This window comes from Ipomoea nil, unplaced genomic scaffold, assembly GCF_001879475.1.
Source record: "Ipomoea nil cultivar Tokyo-kokei standard unplaced genomic scaffold, Asagao_1.1 scaffold3065, whole genome shotgun sequence".
In the NCBI taxonomy this organism is placed as follows: Eukaryota; Viridiplantae; Streptophyta; class Magnoliopsida; order Solanales; family Convolvulaceae; genus Ipomoea; species Ipomoea nil.
Genome location: NW_017619493.1, coordinates 1,680,208 through 1,694,638, shown reverse-complemented (window position 1 = coordinate 1,694,638; position 14,431 = coordinate 1,680,208). Strand labels below are relative to the sequence as shown.

The following is a 14,431-nucleotide window of genomic DNA, read 5'->3' as shown; positions in this document are numbered from 1 at the left end:
AAATACCATGATCCAAAGTTCCGCATAAATATCGAAGCAAACGTTTCAGTGCCGCCCAATGGTCTACGGTTGGTGCTGCCAGAAATTGAGAAAGTTTATTAACAACGAATGCTACATCTGGTCTGGTCAACGACAAATACTGCAAGCTCCCAACTAGTGCCCAAAACTCAGACGGGTTCGAAAGAGTGTGTCCGGTTGTAAGATGTAGTGGAGGAGAAATAGCCATAGGTGTGGCCACAAGTTTAGCATCCGCCATCCCCGCACGACAAAGTATGTCATAAATGTACTTCCTTTGGTTGAGAAAGAGGCCGTGAGAGCAAGGAGACACTTCAACACCAAGAAAGAAGGAAAGAGAACCAAGATCCTTTAAAGAAAACCTGCGAGCCAGACAAGAAATAAAGGAGCAAACAGATTTTTCATGTTTGCCGGTTACAATTATATCATCAACATACACAAGGACATAGACAGAGTCCGAGTCGCTGATGAGTAACAGCTAGACTTAAGACCAGCCGAACAGTCGATGGTTTAACAACCGGACTGAAAGTCTCAGTATAATCAAGCCCCGGTCGCTGATGAAAGCCTTTGGTAACCAGTCTAGCTTTGTACCGAGCAATGGACCTATCTAGATGATACTTGAGGCGGAAGACCCATTTGCAACCCACCAGATTATGAGATGGATCGGGGGGGACAAGATCCCAAGTCTCATTATGAGCTAACGCTGCAAACTCATCCTTCATGGCTGCCAACCAGTTTGGATCCTGCATAGCTTGCTTAACAGAAACAGGTTCAATAGGAACAACTTGAGCTGATAAATTGAGTTTTCGAATGGGTTTAAAAATGTTGTTTTTCGACCGAGTGACAACGACACGTGGGGCAGGAACTGGTACAGAAGCTGGTGGGTCAGGAGGAGAAGTAGCAGGAGATGAAACTTGACTCGTTTGTGAGCAACTAGAGGGAGAAGAGTGGGATGTAGAACCAGGCAGAGATGGTGATGGAGACGACTGAGTATTTTGAGTAGGAGGTGAGGGGAGTATAGATGATAGAGGGGAAGTTATAGGGGAATTTGGAGGAAGATTATGTAGGGGTGGCGGTGTGATGTTTTGGTAATGTGGTTGCGCCGGTGAATGGGCGATGGGAAGAGAGATAGAACACCACTCACCTGCGCTGGAGGACGAAGGGCGGGAGAGGTCTTTAGCAATATGTGCAAATGGGAACCACGCTTCAACAAACCGTACATGTCGAGACACATATATACGATTTGTAGTTGGTTCTAAACAATAAAAAGCATGTTGAGATGCCCCGTACCCGACAAAAACACAAGGTAATGAACGAGACTGAAGCTTGTGGACAGTATATGGTTTGAGCCATGGATAACACAAACATCCAAAGCTGCGAAGACTAGAGTATTTTGGTTCACTACCAAAGAGTTTAGAGTAAGGGGAGTGATGGTTAAGAGTTGGTGTGGGTAGGCGATTAATGAGGTAGACTGCAGTGGAAAAGGCAAGAGTCCAGTAACTAAGTGGCATGGAGGCTTGGGTAAGAAGAGCAAGACCCATCTCAACGATGTGACGATGTCAACGCTCCGAATACCCATTATGCTCGGGAGTGTGTGGCGGAGAGGTGAGATGAGAGACGCCACTTAGTGTTAAGAAAGATGACAAGGCTTTGTACTCACCACCATTGTCAGAGTACAAGGTTCGAAGTGTTTTATTAAAAAATTTCTCAACAATCAACTTAAAGCGTACAAACACATCATATGTGTCAGACTTCCGCTTGAGTGGATACAAACCTACATATTTTGTATAGTGATCTACAAAAATAATATAGTATTTGTAATTATCAAAGGAATGTAGTGGAGAAGTCCAAACATCACTGAACACAACCTCAAGCGGTTCTGATGTAGTAAGAGTGGAGTTTTTAAAGGGAAGTTTATGACTTTTATTGCTAAGACATGCATTACAATGTGACTGAGCAAAAGAATTAGAAATGCCTAAACGAACCAATAGTTGGTCGAGGATGGGAGTGGAGGGATGACCTAAGCGGTGATGCCAATTATTGTCACAAACCATTGTGGTGAAGACATGAGTAGACACACTAGGAGACGTCGGCCACTCATAAACTCCATTTTTAGATGGTCCGGTTAGGAGGGGTGCCCCCGTCTGAATGTCCTTAACACAAAAGGTAGTGGGTGAGAACTCAATAAGGGAATTATTATCACGACAAAATTGTGAAATAGAGATAACATTTCGACACATAGTGGGAACACACAAAACATTAGAAAGGGAAAATGACTTAGATGTAGAAGGGAGAGAAACAAAACCAGTATGTGAGATGGGAAGACTAGAACCGTTCCCTATCATAACTTCATCTGTACCATCATATGGTGTGTGAAGAGCAAGATTTGAAAGATCCGTGGTAACATGATGGGAGGCACCACTATCTAGCAACCAGGAGGGTGCAACTGGTGAGGTGGCAGCAACATGAGCCTGTGGTTTTACCTCTTGTTTGTGTGTACGACGAGGGGGAAACTGAATATTTGGGTACTGTCCACGAAAGACAGAACAATGAAAAAGAACATGACCTTGAACATTACACCACTGGCAGCGACCAAGAAAGGGTTTTGGAGCAGGCCGGGATGAATTGTTGGTGAAGCGGGGATATGAGGGTTGCCGAGTCTGAAAATTACTTACTGGTCGAGTTTGAGTGGGATGAGCTGTAGCTGGAAACGTGGTAGGAGGAGTTGCACGGTGTAGAGCAAGTTCTTTGTTAATTAACTTTTCATGCAACTCTTCAAACGAGATGATGGAGTCACGTCCATTAACAGCATCAATAACAGATTGGTAATCAGAATCCAGACCATCAAGAATTTTGTCTGTGATATCTTCAGGTTCCATGGGTTTGCCTAAAAGGGCAAGTTCATCAACAATTCTCTTGATTTGGTGTATGTACTCGGTAATTGTGGAGCCGCCTTTGATGATATTCTTGAGTTGATCCTTGAGTTGCTTTATGTGACCACGGGTGGGGCGAGCATAAGTATTTGCTAGGATATTCCATGCCTCGTGAGAAGTTTGGGCACTCGAAATGAGAGGCCCGACAGCTGAGGACAAAGTACCAGCTATAGCGCCAAAAATGAGCTTATCTTGGCGTATCCAAGTGGAATAAGCAGGATTTGGAAGTACGCGATCTTGCACAGTGATAGTAGCAGTTGGGATGAGTTTACTGCCATCAATAAAATGTTTAAGATCATAGCCAATAAGAATGGCTTCAAGCTGAATTTTCCATGTGAGATAGTTGGAGGAAGTGAGTTTTTGAATGTTATGAAATGTAACCACAATTAGTGGTTGGCTAGGTTCAAGATGATTAGGAATGGTATTAGCCCCTTCAACATTAGGTACCGGATTAATTGGAATGGGGGAGACAGTAGGTTGAGTATTTGCATCATTAGCAGCCATGGAAAATAGAACTTAAGGTGAAGGGGAAAAAAAATATAGTTTAGATCGAATAGCTCTTGATACCATGTAAATTGGTAAAGAAGTGATGAATTTACATTATTCAGAAGAGATATTTATACTACAAAGGTGAAACTAAAACTACTAAACTCAAGGTAATCACAGCAATAAATACGAAACAAACTTAACAAACTAACCACAATCAATCACTATATTATCTCTTATCACGATCAACCTCTTTTTTCAAATATGTTTCACTCAATTCATATCTATTTGGTGTCTGCGCTCCCGGACCGAATTGACCAGCAGCTTCAATCATCAACTTGACTCTATCTTTCTCAATAACATGAAATGGAACAACTGCTTCATAAGCCCATCTACATATGTACTCTTTCACTTTGTTAACCCTCTCCTTGTCAAATGCCTCAATTATCCGTTGTTGCGCCGTGCCCCTTCTTGAACTCAAAGAAATTTCAGGATTGATTTGGTTTGCAAACTTATCCATAGGGCCAATTGGACGAGGTGGCCTCATATGTTCAGACTGTTGCAACTCATCAACATCAATACTATTTGTAGGTGTATTACTCAAACTCTCATGCGAACCGATGTTTACCTCCGCTCTTATATTAAGTTCTTCAGCTCTCTTGTTCTTCTTTTTGTTCTTCGCCATAATGAGAGAATCTCTACATTTTATTTGATCTTCTTTTGAAGCTATGGGGCATTTGCTAACATTCTTTGAAATACCAGCAATATGCTTTTTGATCCGATAAACTCCACCAGACATTACTTTCTTGCACAATAAACATTTAATCTTGTCCATTGGCTTAGTAGGATCATTAAGTACCCCATAGTCCCAACCTATATCATTGGACTTTCTTTTCATTGTAGTTGACGTTGTAGATGGTTGAGAAGATCCAACACTTTGAGTTTGAATTGGTGGTTGAGAAATATCATCACTTTCCAATTCCATTTCATAATTAATAAATAATAATACTTAATAAGTTAATAACTTAAATACTACAAGTCTACAATAGTACAATAACTTAATAGTTAATACAATTCTCAATAGTCAATAGTCAATACTACAATCCTACATTTCTACATAATACAAACTACATACAGTCATACACAAATACACTCATACAATCTTACTCATACTGTCATACATATAATTATATAAATATATAAGACTATAAGACTATAAGTATATAAATTATAAAGTTTATATTTGATAAACTATTCAACTAAAGTCTAAAACACTAAAATAATTAATAAAACTTAAAATTGTTAAAAGCATACGGCTTACCTGGAGTGGAAGGCTGTTTGGCGGCATACGGCGTACCGGGAGGCGGAGGCACGGCCGGCGGTGTGGCTGTGTGCTGCGACTGCTTGAGGCGGTGTGGCGGAGGAGTTGAGGGTGTGCAGGCGTGCGGCTGAGATCTGACTGTCTGAGGGTTTCTGGGTTAATCGCGATTTTAATCGCTTTTTTTTTTTTTTTTTGGGTTACTCGCCAAAACGACGTCGTTTTGGCGATTAACCCAAAAAAAAAAAAACAAAAAAAAAAAACAAAAAAACGGTTTTCTACATTTCGGCCGGCTAGGCGGCCGGCCGCGGAGGAGGCCGATTTCGGCCTTCCTCGCGACGGCGGCCGGGCGCCTAGGCGCGATTTTTGCAACATTGATCGAAGCCTTGAAATCTAAGATTGCAAAGTGTTCTTGATCTTGGAAATGGAAAGGAACAAGAAATCTACACTAATCTAAGCTATTCTAGAGTTAAACCTAACTAGGGAATGAAAGGGAAATGAAATATGTATTTTTGGAGTGAAAAGAGTTCTCTTAAAAACAAGGCAAAGTGTTTTTTTTTTTAATTTTAAAAAAAGTTACAGAGGTTGGGCACAAGCACGTGCACGGGTGCAGGCAAGGGCGTGCCTAGACCCGTACCCACAAGGCAGAACATTCTGCCTGCTAGCCACCAGTGTTGAAAAAGACACTAGACGCCCGATTTTTTTTACTTTTTTAAAATAAAGTTTTTAATTTGTTTTTTAGGGGGTTATTTGAAAAAAAAAAAAAAAAAAAAAAAGGGGGGGTTCGGCTGCCTAGGCGCCCGGCCGCAGAGGAGGCCAATTTCGGCATTCCTCGACACGGCCGAGCGCCGCCTAGCGTTTAGACGCGATTTTTGCAACCATGCTAGCCACGGGTGTGGCCACGCCTGTGGCTAGCAGGGGAGGCCTCCAAGGTCTTCGGTAATGCTTCAGTGCTATCCTCGGACGCGGGTCAAGCCATAGTCCATCTCAAAATGTCCAAAAATTCAAAAATTGTTACTTTGGTCATCCAATTGTGCTCTCGTATTAAGGTGGCGCAAAAAACTTGATCAAATATTTCATCGAGTACCTCAAAACATAATTTTTTTTTGTCAAATCACCTAACAACGCGCAATAATTCCATAAGTGACCAAAATGACTCCATAATATAATGAGTAACAAGCAAAATGTACTAAAATGTGCAAGGAAAAAGCATTAGTTTAAAACATATCACATAGTATCAAAATTTCTTGGAAAAAAACTATAAATAACCTGTGTTAATAAAAGTCAACGAAAACTTGTATATGCGTATTAAAAAAAAAATTAAAAAAAAATCTATACAAAATATATAAATATTTGTAAGATAAGATTTTTATAAATTTATGTAAAATCTATAAAAATATACCATATGTCTTATACTACCAATCTTGTTTATTATTTATTAGTCAACTGAACTCTTATTTCTTTCGTTATTTTCTTTAACATTTTTTTAATTAATTTTCAAAATTGACATTCTGTTTAATATTATTTTTATGTAGTTTCTAAATATATATATAAATTGTATGTACTAACACTAAATTAAATATTACAAAAAAAAAATTAAATTATAACCAACTTCAATCAAGCCTCATTAATCAAACTAGACATATAAAATGAGACGATTAGAATAAAAAGAATAATTCTTTAAAAGTCCTTTAATTTTTAATTTATAAAATCCTATCATTTTAAAAGTTTACATAAATCTTGATAAAATAACCCTAATGATATTTTACTTGAATTTTACTTTAACCAATCCCCATTAATCAAACTAGACATATAAAATAAGATGAATGGACTAAAAAAGGTTTATTATTTAAAAATTATTTAAAAGTTATAAAATCATATCATTTAAAAGTTTACAAAATTGATTGAATATACCCTTAGATATAAGATATTTTACCTGAATTCTCAAATGTTGATTGAGAAGACAGTAAATAATGTTGTACATATCCAATTGTTTATTATATCTTTTATTATTATTTATTCAAATGAAATGAAGAATTGTGACACTTGTGACATATATATTAGATTATTTCTCTCTGTCCTATTTTATGTGTCTGGTTCGATTAACGAGGCTTGACTGAAATTATTTTTAATCTAAATTTTTATAATATTAAGTTTAGTATTAAATTATTAGTATACAAAATTTATATATTTAGAAATTACTTTAAAAGTACTATTAAACACAAAAAAAAAATAAATAAATAAATTTAAAAATAAGTCAAAAATACTGAAAAAAATAAACAAAAAAAAAGAGTTGATTTGACCAATGAATAGTAAGTAAAACTAAGGAAGTATTTGTTACAAGAAATTAATAAGGAGTAATATTTTAAAAAAAAAAAAATAACAGTCATTTTTTAATCAAGTGCTGTCAAATCAGATTAAAGGAAGGTCTCTTTTTTTAAAACTTGTATTCACCTTATTACATTGGTCAAAAGAGAACCCCAAAAAAAAAAAATCTTAAATAATGAAAACTACTAATCATAACATATGCATGTGTGTGTGGGGCATGTGACAGGTAGGAATGTTGCATGAAGTGAATTGAGGCTGAACTATATAAAGTGAGTAGTTGTTAGAAGGACACATTTTACTGGCGTAATAAGTTTAATTAATTGAACAGATAAAGTACTCCGTAACATAATTAAAGTGAAAAGCACGAGTGCCGATAAGGTTACTTGAAACAATTACTCGATAAATTAAAAGCGATCAAATTTTAAAATTAAAATTCTTAATTATAGATTTGAATCTCATTTAAAGTTATATGATACCCCTTTGTCCCATTTTACTGTTTTTACCTTTCATGTTTATTATTAATTGGTCAAACAAATTATTTCTTTTTTACTTGTTTTGTAAGTATTTTTTTAAGTATTATTGACTCTATTACAAGATAGTATATGTTCTATACTTTCTATAACTAATACCAGTGTTGCAAAAATTGTGCCTAAGCGCCCACCGATTGTCGCGAGGAAGGCCGGAATCAGCCTCCTCCGCGACCGACCGGCTAGGCGGGCTGCCTAGACCGCCTAGCCGTTTGAACCGGTGTTTAATTTTATTTATTTATTATTATTATTATTATTATTATTATTGCGTTGTAAAGTGTGAAAAGTTCGGGAAGGCATAACTTTTGACTCGGTTATTCGTTTTGGATAATTTTTTGTTGAAATCGCGTATTTTTTTTAGATCTATCAACCGCAAACGGCCAAAGGCGGTTTGACCCTCTAATTTCTCCAAAAAATAATTTTCTTGCTCTTAATTTTTTTTTTTATGTATTTAGATGATTTCAACAATCTTTTGAACGATTTTACAACTACTTACGTAAATAATTTGTAAAAAAAAAAAAAAACTAAAGGAACCTTAGTAAATTTTACAATTTTTAGTTAATTTTTTTCATTTTTTAAAAAATAAAAAATAAAAAATCGACGCCTAACGTGTTTTGCAACATTTGACTAATACAGTTCAAAAAGTCAACACCACATCACTAAGATTCGATCTTTTAACCTTCCCTCAAGCAGAGTCACAGAAATGTATCTAAACGCAAGGTGCTTGACAATATAAATAAATTTTTAATTATTTTTAAACTTTTTTATGTTTAATTGTAATTTTAATATAATTTTAAAATATATAAATTTTGTATACTAATACTGAATTTACTTTCAAAAAAAATTACTACTCCACTAAATACGAATGGACTAAAGAAAACCACCGTGAAACACTCGTAATTACCAAACCATGTTTTCAGCTGTAGAAAATTCCATAACGGAGCAATATAAAACCTCGACTGTACTATTTTTTCTCTCCTTTAAAAATTCGAGCCAAAAAGTCAAAATCCCAACAAAGGAAAAGAAAAAGAAAAGAAGAAGGAAACCACCTCCTTCCTCTCCTCCTCCACTGATCCAGAAGTTCTTCAACACTTTGGTTTGAGATTCGTACAAAAGCATTTCTTTTCTCTCTTTTCCATTGCAAACCACTGCGTTTCAAGGTACAAAGATCTCCACTTTCTCTAAATATTTGCAGAAGCTTTAATTTGTTGCGGATGCGAAGTTTATGTTTTTTTCTAGCGTCGGTTCCCTTTGAATTTGCTCTCAGCTGTCAAATATGAATGTTCATTCAATAAAATTCGTTTTTTATTGTCCTCCAATTGTTTTGGAATGCACTGTTGATTGTGCGTATATGCGACGATCAGGAATGGAAATGGATTTTTTTGTCGTATATTTTTACGCTTTTATGCAGATGTATATAGGATTAGAACTTGTTTTGTTTTAATTATTGTGATTATGAAGGGGAGGGATTTGATATTTGTGTTTGCCCTAGTGAGCACAGGAGGTAGGGCAGATATGTCGGACAGTGAATCGGGCGATTTAGAACAGAATGAGAATGAGCCGTCGGTTCGGGAATTTTGGGCGAATGGGGTTTGCATGCAGACAAGTGATGTTGAAGCAAAGCTTGACGAGGGTAACATTCAGGAGGCTGAATCTGCCTTGCGCGATGGATTATCTCTGAATTTTGAGGTTTGGATTGCCAATGTTATCTGCCCATTGTTTTTTATTTTTTTCAGATTCATTAAGGAATGTAAGTTTGATTGCAAGATTGAAATGACTGATTACAATGTGATGGTACATTAAATAGATTACTTGTTTGATTTTTATTTTTTTTTAACACTCGTGATCGTGATTCTATACTTTCTCAATCTTTTTCGGTCCAAAGAATCAATGCCCCCACCACTCATTTGGAATGGTAACAGAGGTGTCATCACACTACATAGTAGTTGACTGTTTGATTCGTTTTAGATCATTACTAATTGCATAATGGAATTTCATAAGATTAGATGCACACTACTTGATCTTATGCTGTCATTGTCTGTTTGTAAGCTAACTATGTCTAGCTGTGCACATATCAGTGCAATTACAAAATAAATTATAAACTGGAGCTATGGATTGGAAACCATCCATTGTAATTTTTTTTTTTCTCCCTTTAGAGTTGGATCTTTATTATTCTTAAGTTGTTGTTTATAGGTCCGTTAAATAAATTAAGAAATTTCTACCTCGAAAGTAGGTTGCTTAGATTGTCTCTCAAATTATATCAAATGTGTATTTGTCAGTGTACCTTGGAGGTGTGCCTTACTGACATTATTTTGCGGGGGAGGTGCTTATGCTAACTGATTAAATGGCATCCTGAAGAAAAAGTGAAGGGAAGAGGAGACAAATTGCTGAGTCTAAAACCTTTGCCTTTTTCTCAGTAGTTGCTAAAATACTATGCTTTTTAATTGTTTCTATTAAATGCAATCAGCATCATAACCTTGAAATCTTCCTGACATCAATGTACTTGTATGTCATTGGTTTTGAAGTTTGGGTTGGGTGGAGCCGTGGAGGGGAGGAGGAATGATCCTTTCAATTGACTGAAATTATTGTATGCTCTTAAGAGAACTTCTGCTGGGACTGAAGGCTTCTTGATTTGATTGTAGGAAGCACGAGCTCTTCTTGGAAGGCTGGAGTATCAAAGGGGAAATGTGGAAGGTGCGCTCCGTGTGTTTGATGGTATTGATCTTCATGCTGCTGTACAGCGAATGCAACCTTCTACGACCGAGAAACCACCTGTTAAAAAGGGAAAGACGCGGAGTGATTCAGGATCAGTTGTTCCACAGCATGCTGCAAGTCTGTTGCTTGAGGCCATATATTTGAAGGCCAAGTCTCTCCAAAAGCTTGGAAAATTAACTGGTAGACAGCAATTTCTGTGGCTTATCTGAAAAATCCCCATGAGATAGTACAGGAAAAACAAAAAATCATAGACCACATGAACTATTTAGCCCTCTCCCCATAGTTTCTGTACCCTTGTTCTGCATTGTTCCTAGAATTTGGTGTAGGACTTTATTTATTTATATTTCTGATTTTATTATTTACAGAACTTTCTTTGGCTGGGATTTTGTAGAGGCTGCTAATGAGTGTCAAAGCATACTGGACGCTGTGGAGAAAATATTCCTTAATGGTTTACCTGACATGTCAGTAGAGAATAAGCTGCAAGAAACAGTAAGTCATGCTGTTGAGCTCCTTCCAGAGGTATGGAAACAAGCTGGTAACTACTCTGAGGCAATGTCTGCTTATAGACGTGCGCTCTTAAGTCAATGGAGTCTTGATAATGAATGTTGTGCGAGAATTCAGAAAGCATTTGCTGTGTTTTTGCTATACAGTGGAGTTGAGGCTGGTCCACCCAGTTTATTTGTTCAAATTGATGGTTCTTATGTACCTCGAAACAATCTGGAAGAGGCAATTCTGCTTTTGATGATCCTCATGAGAAAATTTTACCTTGGTAAGGCAACTTGGGATCCTTCAGTATTAGAACACCTTACTTTCGCTCTATCTGTATGCTGCCAAACTGGTGTTTTGGCAAAGCAACTTGAAGAAATCATGCCTGGAATCCTTAATCGTATTGAACGGTGGAAAGTTTTGGGACTTTGCTATAGTGGAGCAGGCCAAAGCTCAACTGCTTTAAATCTATTGAGGAAATCACTACTTCAAAATGAAGACCCTGATGATATCATGTCATTATTGTTGGCTGCTAAACTTTGTAGTGAGGACGTACTTATTGCTTACGAGGGTGTGAAATATGCACAGAGGGCTGTAGTTAATGCTCAAGGCTCAAATGCGCATCTAAAAGGTATTGGTCTTTGCATGTTAGGCCGTTGCTTGGGGAATCAAGCCAAAATTTCTCCGTCGGATTCTGAGAGATCTCGTCTTCAGTCTGAAGCTCTCAAATCATTAGAAGCTGCAATAGCCGTAGAACAGGAAAATACGGATCTAATATTTGAGCTTGGAGTTCAATACGCAGAGCACCGCAATCTGAATGCTGCTTTGCGCTATGCAAAGCTGTATCTCGATGCAACGGGAGGATCTGTAATAAAAGGTTGGAGATTTCTTGCTTTGGTTCTTTCTGCACAACAACGGTTTTCCGAGGCTGAAGTGGTGACTGACGCCGCTTTAGATGAGACTGCGAAATGGGATCAAGGACCACTGCTCAGATTGAAAGCGAAGCTGAAAACATCTCAGTCACAGCATACAAATGCCATTGAAACTTACCGTTCACTTCTCGCACTAGTCCAAGCACAAAAGAAGTCTTATGGACCTCCTCTACGAAGTGCACCTCTGGTAAGATCCCTTGTGCTGATTGACGTCTATTTTTAGGTTCTCTTTCCTCAGTTTCTCTCTATATTTACTTACAAATTGGGATGCCTTGCGTATTTTACGCATTTCCCTCTTTAATTGTTTTAGAATCTCTACCTTTATGACAGAATAAACAATAAATTCTCTAGCCTTTTCCAATTATTGCATTTTCTTGCTTCTCAACAGCTACAGTTCGAGGATGCTAAGGTGAATGAATACGAGGTTTGGCATGGTCTGGCAAATCTATACTCTAGCCTCTCACGCTGGCAGGATGCAGAGATATGCTTGGGAAAAGCTAGAGCTCTTGTTGAGTATTCGCCAGACACTCTGCACATAGAAGGCAAGACTATTGTGTATTTACTAGAAAAATTCTGACTATTTTAAGCAATAACTAAAGAAAGGTTAATATCCAATTTAGTCCTGGACTAGTGGTTTTTCCCGATTTAGTCCTAAATGACTTTTTGTGCTTAATTAGGTCCTCGACTTTGATAGATTTACCCAATTGAGTCCTCTGTTAAGATAGCTTTGTAATTTCACCTCTTTTAATATCCAATTTAGTCATTGACTATAATAGTTTTACCCAAATTAGTCTTTGACTATAGTGAATTTACCCAATTTAGTCCTCGACTATAGTGAGTGGGTTTTTTCGATTTAGTCTTTGATTCTAACAGCCGAGGACTCAATTGGTTTAAAAAACATTGAAGTTGAGGATCTAATTAAGCACAAAAAGTAGTTTATGACTAAATCGAGAAAAACTACTATAGTCTAGGACTAAATTAGGTATTTTATTTGTTTACTTAACAAACTGCTGATACATAGTCCTGCTTAGTAGATGTCAACATACATAGTGCATGTTGAACATTATAATGAAAGGACAATCGTTTAAATGGATGTTGGCATCTTATTCAGCATCTCTTCAAAAGAAGTAAAAACCGAAGTGTAAAGAAACAACAAAATTAATTGCATATGAAGAGGAACCTAATATTGTTCTCTTTCCCTTTTTATTTTTCTTTGGACTTATGGCAGGTGTAATGCACGAAAGGCGGGGAGAATTCGGCAAAGCAATGGCTGCATACGTCAACGCTCTTTTATTAGAACCAAATTATGTGCCTTGCAAGATCCTGCTTTGCACTTTGGTGAATAAGATGGGCCCGAAGATGCAGCCAGTAGCGAGAACATTACTCTCGGACGCACTGAGACTCGACCCTACTAATCGTATGGCTTGGCACTTCATGGGTTGCGTTCACCGGAATGATGGCCGGATAGCCGATGCTGCCGACTGTTTCCAGGCAGCTTCGATGCTCGAGGAGTCGGATCCCATTGAGAACTTCAGTTCCGTCCTTTGAACTCCCCAAAGGATCAAATGTTCATTCTTTCATTCTTTATTTTTCCAGCCTTTTGTTAAAAAAAGATTTATCATTCTTAGAGAGCTTAGCTCCAGTAGGACTTTTAGGGGATATTGTTTCATCCTGTATTTTCTAAGTGTTTTTAAGTCTAGTCATCTGATGTGCACTATGGACAGAATAAACGCAGCTGAGCATCCCGTCAAAGCAGAAAAGTTATACTACTTTGTCTCAGATGCTTGTGTAGAATATTCTACCGTGTTGACTCCTCCAGTTTCCACTTGATCAAAAGCAAAATAATTATGATTCTTGTGAACCCTTTGAAGGGTCATCATAGTTAAAATATTTCTTAATATATTTCGTGTTTCAGAGACTAGAAGAAATATCTGACGAAGTAGAATCATCTTTATCAAGATACAACCCAATTCTCTGTACTATCAATAGGATCAATTAGAACAAGTCATTCTTTGTACTATTAATAGGATCAATTAGAACAAGTCACACACTCATATTCCGGAAATACAGAAACAAAGAAATTGCGCGAGGGCCAAAAAAAATAGAATGAGTTAAAAATCCGAGCTCAAAATGATCCTTTTTGGATTCAAAAGCAAGGACTTTGTGATTCTTATAGATTTAATTCATGGAAATTCCATCCAATAAAACGGAAGAATTATAAATCTCCAAAATAATAGATAGAAATATTGCGAATAGTCTCATTGCCACACCCATCAAAGGAGTCGTTCCCCACCCGGGAGCTACTTTACCATATTCCAAATTCAATGGTTTTAATAAATTACTGCTTAATTTCTACTCTTCCGTCTCATTTTATGTGTTTGGTTCGGTTAACGAGGTTTAACTGAAGTTATTATTTTTAATTTAATTTTTTATAATATTTAATTTAGTATTAGTATACAAAATTTATATATTTAGAAATTACACTAAAAGTACTATTAAACACAAAAAATTAAATTTAAAAATAAATAAAAATCTTATTGAAAATAAACAAAGAAGAAAAAAGTTTGTTTGACCAATGACTAGTGAGTATGACAAATAAAATTGAAAGATGGAGTAATATTTTTTTGGAAAATGGTCAAATAGGTCTTTGAATTTTTACTCAAAAAGTTAATTAGACTCTTAAATTTTTTA

General features: G+C 36.7%; 1 protein-coding gene across 2 annotated transcripts; it reads left to right on the top strand.

The window, feature by feature from the left end:
• The first annotated feature begins 8,594 nt into the window (after window positions 1-8,594).
• LOC109164493 (tetratricopeptide repeat protein 7A) lies at window positions 8,595-13,594 on the top strand. 2 transcript variants are annotated; one of them, XM_019313014.1, is made up of 6 exons: window positions 8,595-8,767; window positions 9,109-9,296; window positions 10,250-10,502; window positions 10,714-11,927; window positions 12,129-12,282; window positions 12,969-13,594. In XM_019313014.1, the coding sequence occupies exons 2-6, from the start codon at window positions 9,123-9,125 to the stop codon at window positions 13,286-13,288; spliced, it is 2,115 nt and encodes a 704-aa protein (XP_019168559.1). In that variant the 5' UTR covers window positions 8,595-8,767; window positions 9,109-9,122; the 3' UTR covers window positions 13,289-13,594. The 2 variants fall into 2 exon arrangements, with proteins under 2 accessions (XP_019168559.1, XP_019168558.1); XM_019313013.1 differs by having other exon boundaries at window positions 9,100-9,296.
• Window positions 13,595-14,431: the final 837 nt, after the last annotated feature.

Bases quoted from the DNA above. Each gene is read 5' to 3' on its own strand.
- LOC109164493 (XM_019313014.1), top strand. From the start codon at position 9,123: ATGTCGGACAGTGAATCGGGCGATTTAGAACAGAATGAGAATGAGCCG. The intron at 9,297-10,249 runs GTTTGGATTGCC...ATTTGATTGTAG, and splicing joins GATTATCTCTGAATTTTGAG to GAAGCACGAGCTCTTCTTGG. The intron at 10,503-10,713 runs GTAGACAGCAAT...GGGATTTTGTAG, and splicing joins AAAGCTTGGAAAATTAACTG to AGGCTGCTAATGAGTGTCAA.